General features: G+C 45.3%; 1 protein-coding gene across 4 annotated transcripts in view; it reads right to left on the reverse strand.

The window, feature by feature from the left end:
• AMOTL1 (angiomotin like 1) overlaps positions 1-18,121 on the reverse strand; it is a 237,271-nt gene that overhangs the window by 43,835 nt on the left and 175,315 nt on the right. For all 4 annotated transcript variants that reach the window (XM_075337490.1, XM_075337493.1, XM_075337491.1 and 1 more), the window contains 2 exons: positions 17,204-17,477; positions 2,038-2,182 (listed from right to left, as the gene is read on the reverse strand). In XM_075337490.1, coding sequence (XP_075193605.1) covers positions 2,038-2,182; positions 17,204-17,477 — 419 coding nt within the window. The remainder of the gene's footprint in view (positions 1-2,037; positions 2,183-17,203; positions 17,478-18,121) is intronic.

Consider the following 18,121-nt stretch of genomic DNA (forward strand, 5'->3'; position numbering starts at 1 on the left):
GGCCATTACTGCCTCCAAAGCAGGAGAAATTGTGCATTTTGATGAGTTTCTTGGCTTAAAAGGGCCATATATTGTTCTTGCACAGGGGCCCTTTTCTGTCTGTGTCCGCCAGTGACTAAACATGAGTTCTGAGTGTTCTCTGTCATCAGGCACCCCATAGGACGCAAGTGTACCCCACCGACAATCGCAGCTCTAAAATGAAGGGCTCTGCTGCAAGTATTGTGTCCCTTCAGAAGTGTGTATCACAAGTATGAAGTAGTATTATCTGCCATCCGTTCATATGCATAGCCAACTATGTAATGTATGTTTGCGCCTAGTGGGCCAAATACATTTTTACACAGTGGCACCCTGTTCTGGCTCATAGAGGGTGGTCCTTAGTGATGGATTCCCATCTATGATATCCAATGTAAGAAATACAGTTGAATCCAGAATTGCACCCAAAGACGATCCAGACATGCACAAGTCGATAATTCCCTTCCTAAGCAATATGATGGCTGGACATTCCCATATTGTTTGTACTTGCGTATAATTGTTTGTACAGATGGATGAACAAAGCATCTTCAAGTATCTGGAAATTGCACCCATGGATGAACCAGACTTGTGCAAGTCCACAATTCTCCTCCTCAGATCTTGGCTGATTTCTTTTGACTTTCCCATGATGCTACAAAGAAGCAGTGTGTTTCAGTTGTTCATTAAAATACATCCACAGGTGTGTCTCTAATTCACTCAGTTGTTGTCAATAAACCTATTAGAAGCTTCCAAAAACATGACATCATCATATGGGCGGTCCCATATTATTTAAAGGCATAGCACTCTTAGTGTATGTAAATTTTGACTTTGCAGAAAGTAATAAAAATGTCTTAAAACATGTTCTCTCTCATTATTCTTGCATTTGGGAAATATAAATAATTTTGTTTCCTAATTAACCTAAAACAGAAAATATTTATTCTGATCTCATGTCACATAGTGAGAAAAACCTGCAGATGTGTCTTTATAGAGAGCAGAGGGAAAAGCCTGCAGATGTGTCTTTATAGAGAGCGGAGGGAAAAACCTGCAGATGAGAAGTTTTTAGAGAGGGAGGCAAAAACCCTGCAGATGTGTCCTTATAGAGAGGGAGGGAAAAAACCTGCAGATGTGTCTTTATAGAGAGCGGAGGGAAAAACCTGCAGATGAGCGTTTTTAGAGAGGGAGGCAAAAACCCTGCAGATGTGTCCTTATAGAGAGGGAGGGAAAAAACCTGCAGATGTGTCTTTATAGAGAGCGGAGGGAAAAACCTGCAGATGTGTCTTTATAGTGACCAAAGGGAAAAAACCTGCAGATGTGTCTTTATAGAGAGCGGAGGGAAAAACCTGCAGATGTGTCTGTATAGAGAGTGGAGGGAAAAACCTGCAGCTGTATCTGTATAGAGAACGGAGGAAAAAACCTGCAGATGTGTCTGTATAGAGAGCGGAGGGAAAAACCTGCAGATGTGTCTGTATAGAGAGCGGAGGGAAAAACCTGCAGATGTGTCTTTATAGAGGGTGGAGGTTAAAACATGCTGATGTGTCTGTATAGAGAGCGGAGGAAAAACCTGCAGACATGTCTTTATAGAGAGTGGAGGTTAAAACCTGCAGATGTGTCTGTATAGAGAGCGGAAGGAAAAACCTGCAGATGTGTCTGTATAGAGTGGAGGGAAAAACCTGCAGATGTGTCTTTATAGAGAGCGAAGGGAAAAAACCTGCAAATGTGTCTGTATAGAGAGCGGAGGGAAAAAACCTGCAGATGTGTCTGTAGAGAGAGGAGAAAAAAACGTGCAGATGTGTCTTTATAGAGAGTGGAGGGAAAAACCTGCAGATGTGTCTGGATAGAGAGAGGAGGGAAAAACCTGCAGCTGTGTCTTTACAGACAGTGGGGGGAAACTTCTGGTTTCAACTGTATATGGAGGTCACCAGTATACTCCATTAATGTACATAGCTATCTGAACAATGGTAATGGGAAATATCGCTACACTTGCGCGTTACGGCATCAGGATGGAGCGGCAGATCAGGAGCCGGTTACCTCTCAGGTCCAGGTTGAAGTCGTGCAGCCTCCGGATTTCACCCTCCAGCTTATTTTTCATGGCCTTATCTAACGCTTCCCTCTTGGAAGACGACTTCACCAGACTCTCGTAGGCTTCGGAAATCTTCTGAATTTCGGTTTCGAACTAGATAAGAAAAAAGAAATAAATGAATAAATGACTGGTGAGGAAATAAAGGTATCCGGGAGGTGCCGGGATCACGCTGTAAAATGAGCCGCTCTGGCAGACATCCTCGTAATTATCACTCAATTATGCAGCAGAGGCCAAGAAACAAGAAAAATTACTCTGCAAAAAAAACACTGTCTGCGCACTGCGGTTTTGTGGCATTTTTTTCTGCGCAGATTTGTAAAAAACCTTAAGGATTTCCTAGTTCCAGCAAAGTGAATGAGAATCCTGAGGTCTCATACACACATTGCAGATTTTTTTTTTTCCTTGCAGATTTTTTTTCCTTGCAAATTTAATTCTGCCGCATGTCAATTCTTTCAGTGGTTTTGCTGCAGATTTCACTCATACTAATGATAGGGAAAAAAATCTGCACTAAAAATGCATGTAAAAAACTCATTAAAAAACGGCAGAATCACATCTAGGTTACAGAGCGTTTCTCCTTCCAAAATATGCAAAAATGGGGCAAAGATTTCTCCTGCAAATACCTACCAAGCGCACATAGCCTAAGGCTACTTTCACACATCAGTTTTCTGCATTCAGGCACAATCCTTTTGTTTCCTGATCCAAAGGATCCGGCAAAAAAATGTAAAACCGTATCCACCGGATCCGGTTTTTAACGGATCCGTTATGCCGGATGCGTACAAAACCGGATCCGGTGGATACGGTTTGCATCCGTTTTTGCATCCGGTTTGTCCTTTTTTTTGAAGGATCAGCTTTTTTAATTAATTTGGTGCATGCGCAGTTTACAAAAACGGATCCGGCAGCCGCATCCTTTTTTTACCGCATTGCGCTGGATCCGGCGTCCATAGGCTTTCATTGTAAAACACGCCGTATCGCGACGTATCCGGCGCGATGCGGTTTTTTTTGCCGGACAAAAAAACGTTGCAAGACACGTTGCCTCCGGCCGCCGCTTTGATAAATTTTGCCGCATCCGGAAAAAAACGGATGCAACGCAAAGCCATCAGGTACAATCCGGTAACAATGCAAATCTATGGGGATAAAACGGATGCGGTACCGGATCCGTTTAACCCGTTTTATTCCGGATTGTGCCTGATGGAAAAAAACTGATGTGTGAAAGTAGCCTAATTTCACCTAAGATCACTACCAATATACAATAAAGAATGGGATCACAACATCCTCCAAGAGCAGCTTCTCCCGACTATCCCGGGGCCAGTAGGTGATGGACAATGATTTTTCCACGATGATGGGACCTTGGCACATAGCAAAAGTGATAACTAAGGGGATTAGTGAACAAAACAGAGATATTTTGAGTTTATGGACAGAAAACTTCCCAGATCTCAGTACCATTGTCCATTGAAAACCTGTGGTCAATCCTTAAAAAGTGGGAGGAGTTTTCAGTCATTGTACAAGAGGGGGAAGAGGTGAGCTGTGACATCACCTATTGGGAATGGTGGATCCTGTGTTATCTACTGTATATAGAGGTGTTATCAGTCATTGTACAGAAGGTGGGGGTGAGCTGTGACCTCATCTATTGTGAATGGTGAATCCTGTTTTATCTACTGAATATAGAGTTTTCATCAGTCATTGTATAGGTGGAGGGGGAGGTGAGCTGTGACCACTTACTGTGAGTGGCGGATCCTATGTTATCTACTGTATATCAAGGAGTTATCAGTCATTGTACCGGGGGAGGAGGTGAGCTGTGACATCACCTATTGTGAATGGTGGATTTTGTGTTATGAACTGTTTATAGAAGTTATCAGTTATTGTACAGGAGGTAGAGAAAGTGAGCTGTGACATTGCCTATTGTGAATGGTTGATCCTGTGTTATCTACTGTATATAGAAGTGTTATTAGTCATTGTACAGGAGGAGGAGGTGAGCTATAACATCATCTATTGTGAGTGGTGGATCCTGTGTTTTGTATTGTATATAAAGGAGATTTCAGTCATTGTACAGGAGGAGGAGAAAGGGAAAAGTGTTATCACCTATTGTGAATGGTGGATCCTGTGTTATCTACTCTATATAGAAGTGTTATCAGTCATTGTGTAGGAGGAGGAGGAGGTGAGCTGTACATCATCTGTTGTGAATGGTGGAACCTGTGTTTTGTATTGTATATAAAAGGAGTTTTCAGTCATTGTACAGGAGGAGGATGAGGTGAGCTGTGACATCAACTATTGTGAATGGTGTATCCTGTGTTATCTACTGTATATAGAAGTGTTATCAGTAATTGTACAGGAAGAGGAGGTGAGCTGTGACATCAGCTTGTGTAAATGGTGGATCCTGTGTTCTACACTGTAAATGGTGGCATTTACTGTATTTAGAAGTTGCCTTTCAATATAACCCTGTTTGTGCGAATAATGATACTGCTGAAAAGTCATATGTACACAACATGAAGTGTGAGTGTAGCATTAGGCCTAATGACCATTGTGAATTTTAAGGTTTCTAGTGACATAGAAAACTGAGGAAAACAGTATAACAATTAAAAAAATAAATACATTTAACATGATGTTATTTTCTGAGGATTATATTCCCTTTCAAAATGTTGATTCAAAATAGACAATATGTCATGTATCCACAGGATAGGTGATAAAAGTATGATCTCTGAGGGATCCCATCACTGAGAAGTGCTACTGAGCATGTGCGACCCCTGCTGTCCGCTAGGTGTTATAGACAGGTCATGGAGCAGTGGTCACACATGCTCAGTGATGCTTCATCCACATAAGGCCTAAAACACACTTCCGCAAAATAACCGTACGTGTCTCACGTTCCGTTTTTCGGGTCCGTGTACCGTGTTTTATGGGCGTTTCTCTGGTACCTTTGACATCTGTGTGATGGCGTATGCTTGCCGTGTGTGCGTGTGGAATGGCTGTGTATGCGTACGTGTAATGTCCGTGCGCAATGTTCCGTGTGTGATGCACAATGTCGTTGATACATGTCGGCTGACAGCAGACAGAGTTGCGCGATGAGAATGAACTCGGGTGAACTTCACCCGACTTCATTGTCATACCGCGGCTCTGTGTCTGTCGCGTACTGATTAGCGGTCACCCGTGAAGGACTCACCAGTGACCGCTAATCCCCTGAGTGACTGAAGTGAGCAGTGCGATTAGCGCTGCCGTCACTCAGGTTACCCGCGGCCAGCTGGAGTCCTCCCCCCGAGACCGCAACTCACCTGTGACTTCATCGCTGTCACTCGAGCGACTTGCTGTCACAGTTGGAGGATCCAGCGGTGGCCGCGAGTTACCTGAGTGACGTCAGCGCTTATCGCGCTACTCACCTCAGTTGCTGCGTGGAGCTCACAGGAGTGTTCTGCTGCAGCTCCTGTCACCTTCATGTAGCAGAGCTGGAAGCGACGCGGGACCTCCGTGGATTACGCCGGACATGGATGGGTTTTTGGGGTTAAATAAAGTGGTGAATGAGGGTATTTGTTAGTGTTTATTATTGCAAATAAAGGATTTTTTCGGGTGTATGTGTTTATTTCCTTTAACTTACAGATTACTCATGGAAGGTATCTCGGGGAGACGCCTGCCATGATTAATCTTGGACTCAGTGGCAGCTATGGGTTGCTGCCATTAACTCCTTATTACCCCGATTGCCAATGCACCAGGGCACTTCGGGATGAGCCGGGTACAGTACCAGGACTGTCGCATCTAATGGATGCGGCAATTCTGGGTGGCTGCTGGCTGATATTGTTAGGCTGGGGGGCTCCCCATAACATGGAGCTCCCCATCATGAGAATACCAGCCTTCAGCCGTATGGCTTTACCCTGGCTGGTATCAAAATTGGGGGGGACCGCACGTCGTTTTTTTTAAATTAATTATTTATTTATTTTACTGCACAGTATAGACTCGCCCACCGGTGGCTGTGATTGGTTGCAGTGACACAGCTGTCACTCAGCGTGTGGGCGTGTCTAACTGCAACCAATCATAGGCGCTTATGGGTGGGGGAAGCAGGGAATACTAGATTGATTAATGAGCGGACGGCTTTTTCAAATTAATTGAAGCCGCGTATCTTTGGAACAGCTGTTCTTCGCCGCGCTGGTGATCGGGGATCGGTGAGTATGCGACAGGGGAAGATACAGACCGAGCACCAAAGGGATGATGACTGAGAACAGCAGAAAAAAAGGTAAGTATACTGACATTTAACAAAAAAAAAAAAAAAAGCCCGACATCGCTCGTTTAAAAACGCACACAGACGGTACGTGTAGCACACGGACATGCTACGTGTGCCGTCCGTGCAGGCACGGGCCCATTGACTTTAGCAGGTCCGTGCCTGCGTGCTGACCGCCAAAAACGAACATGTCGGCCGTGTGGGAAAACGCACACACGTACTAACCACACGGACACACGTTCCGTGTAATTTTACGTGTGTGTGCCTTCTCCCATAGGTTAACATTTGTCAACATGTCTCCGTGCCGCCGGTACGTGCGAAAACGTACCAAACACGTACCGGAGGCACGGATGTGTGTCGCAGGCCTAAGGGACTTTGAGCCATTGGTCCTGAGTGGGGGGGTCTTACCAGCCGGACCCCTTGCAACCAACAATGAGAGGATTCCTCGGCTCATAGGACCCCAGAGAGTATGGATCATGGCTTGGAGTGAATGAGGGGTTTTGAAAGTGATTATTAAAGGGTAAAATTTAAGAAATATTTTTTTTATTGTTGGTTTTCTAGTTGCATTTTTTTTTTTAGATGGTAAAAATGATATGGAAAAAAATAATATCACCATCCTCATTAATGTCTACATACGATCTATCCAGAAATGTCCTTTTCTACCTTACAGACAAGGGGTCCTTGATTGGGCTCCTGAGCTCAGACCTGCACCAGCACAATGCAGATCCCATATAAACGTTATATACGTCCGTCCGTAATAATGCTGCCGAGGCAAAGAGGATATTACGCACCTGCAGCTGTCAGGGCCCTGCTGTAAAGTTACAATGGCGGCCCTGCAGATAACATCTTCACAGTTTACAGCTCCATTTTGGCTGGAAGTGGCCGTACATTACAGGCGCAGATGAGGTCAGTATAAAACACAGCAGAGAGCCGAGTCGTAGCCATAAGTGACAGGCGCAGTAATCATATAAACAACAGGAGCGGAGAAAATCTATAAAGGAACAGACGGCCAAGGAAAGACGTTAACCCATGACTGTACTCACTCATCTCAAGAAAGGAGCCATCTCCTGCTAAGAAAGGACAGGAAAACAGTGATGGAATAGCGCAAAAATGTCTGCAGAGTGACACCCTTATTGGGGCACCATGACCCCGTTCATGAGGGAAACACTAGGGCGAAACTATAGTGGGTGCAATGTTTGGAGTCACACTCGGGCTGTAACACTCTCCACAGAACCCAATGGACCAAAGGAAGACGCAGGCTTACCCTTAGGGAGAGGGGCTTGACTAAGCGCCCACCGCAAGGCAGACGCCAGGTGCCACTCCCAGGGCAGTGACCGGGACTGTGGCAGCTGACTCCTAGGGCAGGGACGGACACGTGGACAAGCGAACACAGCCACTAGTGTAGAAAGGACTTGCGCGGTAACTGAGGCTGGTGGCACAGCTGAGGTGGATGGACACAGTCTCTAGTATAGCAAGGGCCTTCTGGGTAGAAGAAGCTAGTGGCACGGCTGGGATGGACAGGCACAGTCTCTAGTGTAGGTAGGACCACTGGGGTAGCTAAGGCTGGTGGCACGGCCAGGATGGACAGGCACAGTCTTTAGTGTAGGAAGGGCCTCCAGGGTAGCTGAGGATGGTGGCATGGCCGTGGAGGACGGACACACGGTAATGGAAGCACAGCGGACAAAGGGACCTGACAACTAGCCGGCTAGGGCACAGAACCCCTAACTCAACATGTTGATCAGGCACCTCCCCTAGTGGGAGTGTGCCTTAAGTACCCAGTGCCTCTCAGTGATAGGTTGAAAGGCACTTCTCAGGAATAACAAAGTGGGCCTTTAAGAGAAAGGCAGCGTGACACGCGCACACCCTAGTAGTACTCCCGGAGGACCTGTGCCATGCATACAGGCCAAGGGAAGGGGAAACACCCACGTGTAGGATTGTAGGGATGCCGGGTAGCGTGGTGAGAGCCAGCCACAGCGGTAATTGTGTGTCCCTGCGGGGATGGGAGCGATGCCAGCGCTACACAGGCCCTAGAGACTATTGGGTTCCAAAAAGGTCCCCATTTTGGAAGACCAAAACTATAACCCCCCGGGGGAATTTTAATTTTTGCACTTACTATATGTCAGGACATATTGGTTTTCTTCACACGGGGTATGTTTATAGGAACGAGCAACCACTATTTATGGGGTTGTCCTAATGCGTGCTTGTGTGGCTACTCCAATTATGGTGGCACTGAGATTGGGGCTTATGCAACAATTTATAAACCTTTCCTAAAACCTATTCCAAAAAGAGTGCATCATCCGTGGCTACAACACCAGGTGTCACACTGCAAGATGTAAAAACCCTCTGATGATGGAGGCAGCAGCGGACACAGGAGACAAATGCTCGCCCATGGCTCTTTCTCCATTAGGTACAGCAGGTGGTGGCTCAGAACAGATGGCGCCTTGGGTTCTGCCACCGTTTACTACAATTAATGTCAAGATCTAAACAATTTGGTCCATTACTGCCGTATCCAAAGGCGAGGACCTGGCGCCATGGGTTTTTTTTCAAACAAAATGGGCCTGCGTGTGTTCACAAGCTTTGCGTAAGTGTGTGTCTCCAGTACAGGAAAGTTGGATTATTTGCCCCTTTTCTTCCTCAAAGAAAAACAAAAAATAACCTTCAAGTTTACCTTCTAGGCTTTTAAGATCTCTGCTTGCTGTCAAATGATGGCAACCGTCATTGTTTACCTCCAGTGGATATCTCATACTCGTGTGAGTGACAGACGCCGGGCTCTACACAATGATTATAACGCTGGATTCTCACCGGCTCCTGTCACAGAGGACAGGCTTTTATGCACTGGAAGTAAACAATGACGGTTGCTACCGAGTGAAATGAAGCAGAGATCTTAAAACCCATGCAGAATTAAAAAAGGGTATTGGAAAATCCATAACTTTCAATTATACAACGAGCAAATATTTATTTGCTGAAACTGAAATGGAGTTGTCCAGGCCATGATACTGATAAACAATTAATTTTTATTGATTAAAAACTATACACATATCTTTAAAAACAAATACATAGAACAGACAAATGAGGGAGAGGACTCAGCGGTAGCGAAACGGTCATTGGAGTGTTGGTGAGGGTTTGGCAATCACTTTCTGTATATGACTCCCTGACTAAGCGGTAGCGAAACGGTCGTTGGAGTGTTGGTGAGGGTTTGGCAATCACTTTCTGTATATGACTCCCTGACTAAGCGGTAGCGAAACGGTCGTTGGAGTGTTGGTGAGGGTTTGGCAATCACTTTCTGTATATGACTCCCTGACGAAGCGGTAGCGAAACGGTCGTTGGAGTGTTGGTGAGCGTTTGGCAATCACTTTCTGGATATGGTTTGATCAATTTTGATTGTCTCTGCACTTCTCTTGCTGCTATCATTATACTACCTCATTATATGTATGTGCTGCGCCTGCTATACGTTTATGCACCTGGCACTTTATTCTACACTATAAATATTGGCCTTTACTGTGAAGTGTTGGTGCGGGTTTTGACTTGTTATTTAACCCCTTATATTTTGTTGGCTGCCAACATACTTTGTGTATAGCACATATGTTCATGATTTGAGAGATATATGACCATTGTATATTTTATAAAGCAATACCTATACCCAATTATGTCCTCTCCCTCATTTGCCTGTTCTATGTATTTGTTTTTAAAGATATCTGTATAGTTTTTAATCAATAAAAATGAATTGTTTATCATATCATGTTCATGGAATATTTTTGAGGGCAATACATGCTTTGTATTCCTGAGCTTAACCTTGTTGTAGGTAATTTCTGGGATGAATATCTCTCTAATTATAGGTATTGTATGATACTGATGACCATGGAAAGTTATGAAAGTTGTAAGTGGCTTCCAAACCTCAGCTTTAACCCAGTCTATTTTCCTGCCTTCATCTGCATTGATATCAGAACTTATTCATTTGGAGTACAGATGATGGCAGTGATGGGTCAGCACTCAGCTCCTGTGTCACTAAAGCGGGCTTCACATGCTGTGACATCGCTAACGAGATATCATTGGGGTCACGGAATTCGTGACGCACATCCGGCCTCGTTAGCGTCGTCGTTGCGTTTCACAGCTACGAACGACTGTTAACGATCAAAATTACTTACCTTATCGTTGACGCGTCGTTCAAATCCCAAATATTGTTGCTGTTGCAGGACGCAGGTTGTTTGTCGTTCCTGTGGCAGCACACATTGCTATGTGTGACACCGCAGGAATAACGAAAAACACCGTACCTCCGTCCTCCAGCAACGAGGTGGGCGTGTCTTATCTTCGGCTGCTTTCCGCCCCTCCGCTTGTATTGGACGGCTGCCGTGTGACGTCGCTGTGACGCCGCACAAACTGCCCCCTTAGAAAGAAGGCGGTTCGCCGGTCACAGCGTCGTGGCTAGGCAGGTAAGTACGTGTGACAGGTCCTAGCGATGTTGTGCGCCATGGGTTTCCTCAGGTTTCCTCCCACACTCCAAATACATACAAATAGGGAATTTAGATTGTGAGCCCCAATGGGGACAGTGTTCCTGATGACTGTGAAGCGCTGTGGAATATGTTAGCGCTATATAAAAATAAAGATTTATTTATTTTTATTTTAAAAAAGTGATTTGAAGAATGTTATAACTTCTCATGTTGAGAACAAAAATGATTAAAAAACATGAAGGTTTAGTGTGAATATACCCCAATCAAGTAATACTAATGTTGAAAGGGCACTCCACGATCTGAGCAATAAGGTGTAAAATTGGAATTGTTTCATGTGAGCTAAAAATATAAGCAAAGAAAAATATGAACAATTCTGACTTTCATCCTTTTGCGTTTTTTTTTTTTTTTTAGACATTAGTCATACTGTATCACCACAAGAAAACTCCTCTCCGGCAGTGGATCGGTTAACTTGCGGTAACCATGGCAACGGGATATAATAAGATTTGCCTTTTTTGCAGAATGCCTGCGGTTTCTTCAGTCCTGCAAAAGGTAAATACAACGGCCCCCATAACATCCCCCTGATCCAGCACAGAGCCGGCCTTTCATGTCCGGGCTATAAACATCCCCGGCACGTGAGCGCATCCAGAATATCTGTGAGTGCGGCTTTTGTCTGCGGCGGCGGCGGCATGTGAAGGGAGGTCGGACACGGCCACAACATGTTCATGTTTCTCTGAGGCTCGGCAATTTCCTTTCAAACTCCCTGTGTTCATTGATGGATCCTGGGGACGGCCCTCTTCCCACCGCCCACACGGTAAATTTGGCCGGCACGATCATTAACCGCACCGAGGAAGTCAACCAGCGCTTATAAGATAACGCTGCCCTTAAAGGGAACCTCTCAGTTGTCATAAACACTATTTTTTTTTTCCTTACTGTTAATGCCACCGTTCTCCTGAATCCGGCGATGTTTTTCTTTTGCTTCTGCTCCTTTCCGTTTCTGAGATATGGCACCTTCTTCCCTGTATACAAATATAGCATTGTTAGCCAACTGGGCGTGATCCCCAAGAAGAGTTGATGACCACACCCACTTATCTAACAAGAATAGACTAACTGGAGGCCATATCTCAGGAACGGAAAGGAGCAGAAGCAAAAGAAAAACATCGCCGGATTCAGGAGAACAACGGCAATCACACCAGGTAACAAAAAAAAAATAAAAAAATACATTATGATGATAAGTGTCAGCTCTCTACTCTTATAACTATACACGGCAGTTACCAAACGCCATATTGGCATGTTAAAAGCTAAGTCTCAACAAATCTATTCAAACATTGGGAGGCATTGACTATAGTTGTGTCCTGGTGGGCAAAAAAGCCCCACTGCCATGTGGGAAGACACCAATATTATAAATGACATGATAGAGGAGGGCCTAATTACAGATTTTGCACTGGAGTCCATGACCCAATTGTGCACAAGTGGGACATTTATTTAGAGGAATTAACCATGCCGTCTGATAATTATAAGATGGATGTATTATATTGTCACAAGCCACAGAATAAAAGACCCAACGTTCAAAAGACCTATCTAGAGAGGACCAGCGCCCTCCACCTTCACACCACGCAACTATGACCAACTTTCCCTAACGGGCAGGCAGACAGCTGCGCTCCTATAAACTCCATGTGTTCACACCTTACCAGCTGACCCCATAAGTGGGGACTGTATGGCACCTGTTAGGCCTCATTCAGACACCATAGAACACGTGCCCGTTACAATCTATGGGGCAGTTCACATATTCTGATGTCTGTAAATAAAAAATTGGAAGACTTTTCCGGATAAGGAAGAAGCCTTTATAAGAGGTTTCACAGCACTGCTGGCAACTGAATGACAGAAGTGTATAAAAGATTGAATTCTGTATCAAAAAATATACTTAGTTCATTTTGTACCACAAAACATACAATATGGACAAACATGCTTCCTCCAAGTTATCAGCAAAGTGACAGAGCACAGCAACAGAACATGACCGCCCTCTGTGAGCTTCAGAGAATGAGCAGCGCAATGAGTGGTTATGTCACTCAGGATATTTGCGGTCACAGCTGGAGGTTCCCATGGTCCTTCATCTGTGATCACAGGTAACCTCATCTTACGTCACTCAGTTCAATGAGGTCAGGTTACCTGCGATCACAGGTGAAGGACCCCGGGAAACTCAGGCTGTGACCGCAAATAACCTGGGTGGCTGCAGGCTGCTATTTTTAGGCTGGTGGGGCCCAATAAACATGGGCATCCCCAGCCTGAAAATACCAGATCCCAGCTGTTGGCTTTATCATGACTGGGTATCAAAATTGGGAGGGACCACACACAATTTTTGTTTAAATTATGTATTAAAATACAGTGTTTTTTATTATTTTTAAAGCCGCATGCATTGCCTCTTATTTTGATACACAGTCAAGATAAGTGCTTGATTGGGGGCTGCAGCCTGTAGCCGGATGCTTTATCTGTGCTGGGTATCATAATACGGAGGGACCCTAAGCCAATTTTTGTATTTATTTCTTTTTACAACAATAGAGATGCATACACAGCGCCTCTGCTTGGTTGCAGTCAGATATGCTGTCACACAGGGTGGAGGCGCGTCTGTCTGCAACCAATCAGAGACTGGTACAGATAGTAGCAAATTGATAGATGGGATAGAGAAAGGGTAACAGGCTGGTACTAGATCCACCAACCAGCCTGTCAGTATCCACTACATAACAGCAGTGTATAAAATATTGTATGCGGTATTAAAATATACATTATGTACTTATTTTATTCATTTTTAGCAAAGTGTTAATCCAACCAAGTGATTTTAGACAATTGTGTCACAAAGAGCACCTTACCCAACAACTAAAGTCTTTGACTTATGGCCTCTGGGAACGACACTAGCCGCAACCAGTCTGTCAGTATCAACTAAATGACAGCAGTGTATAAAATATTGTATGTTGTATAAAAATATATCCAGCATATACTTATTTTATTCATTTTCTGGAAAGTGTTAATCATCCAACCAAGTAATTTTAGACAATCTGGTCACAAAGAGCACCTTACCCAACAACTAACGTCTTTGACATATCGCTTCTGGGAACAACCCTAGCAGCAACCAGTCTGTCAGTATGAGGGGCCAAATTGATAGACGGGATAGAGAAAGGGTAATAGGCTGGCACTAGATCCACCTTAAGTTGTAAAATAGACATGAAAGTATGCCAGGCCTGGGCTAATGTGCCTAAAATGGATGGATGGGGGTAAGTTATGCCCCCCAGGCTATATACAGGGAGGTGGAGAGACTCTTGAACAGTTCGAGTTTCACAGAATTTATGCTCTTTCCAGGTTTGGGGGGATACTGTCACGCTCCCCGGGTCCCCTGCCTTGCTTCCCGGCTCCCCTGCCTCGCTCCCCGGCTCACCTGCCACGCTCCCCGGCTTCCCTGCCTCGCTCCCCGGCTCCTCTATCAGGCGTTCCCCGCTCCACAGCCTCCAGCCCCCATCACCTGCGCTCCCCAGGCGTCTCGGTCCCCGCTCCCGGCGCCCGTCGGCAGCTCTGCTCCAGGCCAGCTCCCCTGCCTCCTGTTCACCGCTCCCTGCCCTGGCTTCTGGCACCCGGGCCTCGCGCATGCGCATTATGGCGCGCGCGCGGTCATTGACCCTTTCTTAAGGGGCCAGTGTCCTCCAACAGGATATTGAAGGATCAGGTACTGGGTATATAGGGGGATCCTTTCCAAGTGGGCGGGGCCTGTTCTTCGTGTTTTCTAAGCTAGGAGTCAGGTCTCCTTGTGTCTGTGATATACTCACCTATCTCTCTCATAGAGCCGATCCTGCCTCGCCAACCGGTCCTGACGATACCCGAACCCCGAACGGTGACGGCCTGCCATCCCGTCAGCTCCTGCCATCTCCGATCCCTGTGGTGACCCGTCTTCTCGCTCCATTGGTTCCGGACTCTGCCTGACGACATCTCGGCCTCCGAACCTGAGCTCCGTCACCCGGACTACCATCAGAGACCCCGTGGTCCCAGGGACTTCTTTACTCCACTCCTCTAAACGGACTGTCCTGCTAGTGCTCCGGCTACCGGGCACCTTGCCTTCGGTGAGGTGTTCAGCCCAGTGGATCCACCTCCTGGGTCTGCCCGTCCACCTGGCCCTAACAGATACATAGTTAATAATAAGGGTCCTGGGTCTTTTCCAAGAGTTTTCTGACTTAATTCCTCTATTTTATGTAGGTTTTTAATGATCCCAATTCAAAGAGCAATACTGGGAAGCCATCAGACAAGGCACGATCCCAAATGTGCGGCGTTACCTCTGTGAAGACGAAGCTGCGATCAGAGCAGCAACTCCCAGATGTTACTACGGGCAGAAAAATAAACTTAGTTTGGAAACGTCCTCCAAGTAGTAAACACTTTTCGGGGATTTCAACACTTCTCTAAGCTTTCAAGCGACTGAAGCCAAGAGAGAGGATCTGATAAATCCGAGCAGTTACACACTGGGAAAAGGGTCACTGTATATTTGCCATTCAGAAATCTTGGAGAGTAGGGCGACACCTTGTGCAAGTAATGGTGGCCAGAGAGGTTATCAACCAGCAGCGGAAAAAAAAATGCGTACAATAAACATAAAGGAGAAAATTAATCATTCATTTTTCAACAATTTTTGGATGTAAAAAAAACTCAAAAAATTGGGACACAAAATACAGTGATGCAATTCTATTATTAGGTTTTCATCACACAAGTTTTATAACCTTTTTTGTGACTTAAGCATAATTTTGTGACAGAAAATGTACTTTACTTTTCTAACAAATGTAAGTGTTCTGGACCTTTTTTGGAAGCTGCAATTAGTTTTTGGAAAAAATAAATCAGTAAAATGCTTTATTCCTGGATCGTGCGGGTAATAAGCACTTTTGCAATTTACTGCTTATTAAAATTTGAAACTGTTCTTGAGATATTAACTCTTTTCTGTTGTGTACAGATCATTGCCTAGGAGTCACGCTAGGTACGGGGGAGTACCAAGAGAACGGCAAAAGGGAGGGGAAGGGGAACCCTGCGTCAAGGGAAGGGGGTGGTGGTGACCCCTGACCAAACCTACTGCTGCTCCCTGGGGTCCATCACCACCCTAGACAGGTTCCATACCTATGCGCCAAGCTGGATACCTGACCTTAGGTTCCCTAGTGCTGGACCCTAAATAGGGAATGGATGGGATGAGCTCTTTGTCAACCCCACTAAACACTAAAGACACAAGGAGGGCACATGGGGAAAAAGCATAAACTACTTATCCACAAATGACTCAAGAAGAAGTTCAGCAAAGTTTCAGCAACAATACCACAGATGAGTGCAAGCCACCTGCTTGCATCCAGAGCTTGAATTAACTAAATATTACCAGCACAAGTCCAGGGAAAATAAGAGTATTTAAACCCAAAGGGAAATACAGATGATTAGCAACCGAAGGCAATAGGAGCTCCACAAGGTCCTAGAGGGAATAGGATGAAAATCCAGCACAGGACACACCTGGTACACTAATTACTGACAGCAGGAACAATAGAAAGTCAGGGAGCATTTTGCGTAGCCAAACGCTGTGACCTTCTATTGCTGGATACCACAGAACTGTGTCACCCATGACATTGAGTGAACTGGAGATCACCAGCAAAAGTCAAGGGAAAATGAGAGTATCAAAACCCAAAGGGAAATACAGATGATTAGCAGCTGAAGGGAAGAGGAACTCCACTGGGTCCTAAAGGGAAAAGGATGAAAACCCAGCAAAGGAGATACCTAGTAAACTAATTACTGACAGCAGGAACAATAGAAAGTCAGGGAGCATTTTGTGTAGCCAAACACTGTGACCTTCTATTGCCGGACACTACTGTACTGTCTGTCACCAGTGACAATGAGTACACTGACTATCACCAGCAAAAGTCAAGGAAAAATGAGAGTATCAAAACCCAAGGGGAAATACAGATTATTAGCAGCTGAAGGGAAGAGGAGCTCCGCTGGGTCCTAAAAGGAAAAAGGATGAAAACCCAACAATGACAGCAGGAATAATAGAAAGTCATGGAGCATTTTGCACAGCCAAATGCCGTGACCTTCTATTGTCGGACACCACAGGACTCTCCGTCACCCGTGAAATACCTGTGACACTAGGTGACCGACCACTGATGCTGTCTAGCTTGTAAATAGGATTAGGAGGCAAGAGTGCGCTCCAGCGATACTGGGCAGTTTCAAAACAGTGATCACAAGCTCAATTGAAAGGAGCTTGTAAGCACAGCGCAAGTGGTGGTCGGTCTCCAAAGCAACAAGCTGTAAACAAAAGGAAAGTGTTAATATCTCAAGAACGGATGACAATTTTAATAAAGGGTAAATTGAAAAAGTGCTTGTATTTACAAGCACTATCCGACAATACCCATTCATAAAGATGGGAACAACCCTTTAAATTGCTGAATATCACGTTCTAACCTAGACACAACATACCTTCTGGAGTTTGTCCGCCTTCTCGTAGCAGACTTCTAGGTATTGCCTCAGGGTGCTGTTCTCCTTAGTTAATATCTCCATCATTTGGTGCGCACGTTCCACAAAAGCCTCAGGGGGAAGCTGCTGGCCCAGAGACAGAGATGGGGAGGGGGTGAGATGTGAAGCCATGGTCATTGCCGAGTGCAGGGAGCTGCTGACTGACGACACTTGAGATGACATAGGACTGTGTGGCTGCAATGGCATGGAGGTGAACGGCATCGGAGGCTGCTGCCGGCTGCAAATAAAAGCAAACAGTGAGCCCGGCGACCGACAGGAAAATATATTTAGACAATGCTGAAATGGAACAGATTTTTTACATGAGCATGGAGTTGTTTTAATTGGCCACGTGACTTAGGGATGCTGAGAGCCAATCTGTCCCAGCAATTAACTCTCTGCTGTGATATGCACCAAGCTTACTTAGATAAGGCCGTGTTCACACTTGTGGGCTGTTTGCTTTTGTATGACGGAGAAAGAGAAAAACTGCAAAAGAGTGATTAAGGTACCAAAAATGCAGGTAAATATGATAACGGTCTCTTTCAAAATACATTTTTACACCATTCCCGCCATGTGTGAAGCTTTAAGTGACCGTATTATATTCCCGCCAGAGGTCTAAAGACTAGTCTAAAAACTTTTGGCCAAGTCAAGCCAACTGGTTAGATTGCAGACAGACTCAATCAACTATTTTTTCTGTAAAGCCCAAGATCGAGTGCACAAAAAAAGTGACTAAGGGGTACTTTGCACGCTGCGACATTGCTAGCCGATGCTAGCGATGCCGAGCGCGATAGTACCCGCCCCCGTCGCACATGCGATATCTTGTGATAGCCAACATTATCGCTACGGCAGCTTCACACGCACTTACCTGCCCTGCGACCGTCGCTC

The sequence above is a fragment of the Anomaloglossus baeobatrachus genome, chromosome 2 (genome assembly GCF_048569485.1).
Source record: "Anomaloglossus baeobatrachus isolate aAnoBae1 chromosome 2, aAnoBae1.hap1, whole genome shotgun sequence".
NCBI classification, from domain to species: Eukaryota; Metazoa; Chordata; class Amphibia; order Anura; family Aromobatidae; genus Anomaloglossus; species Anomaloglossus baeobatrachus.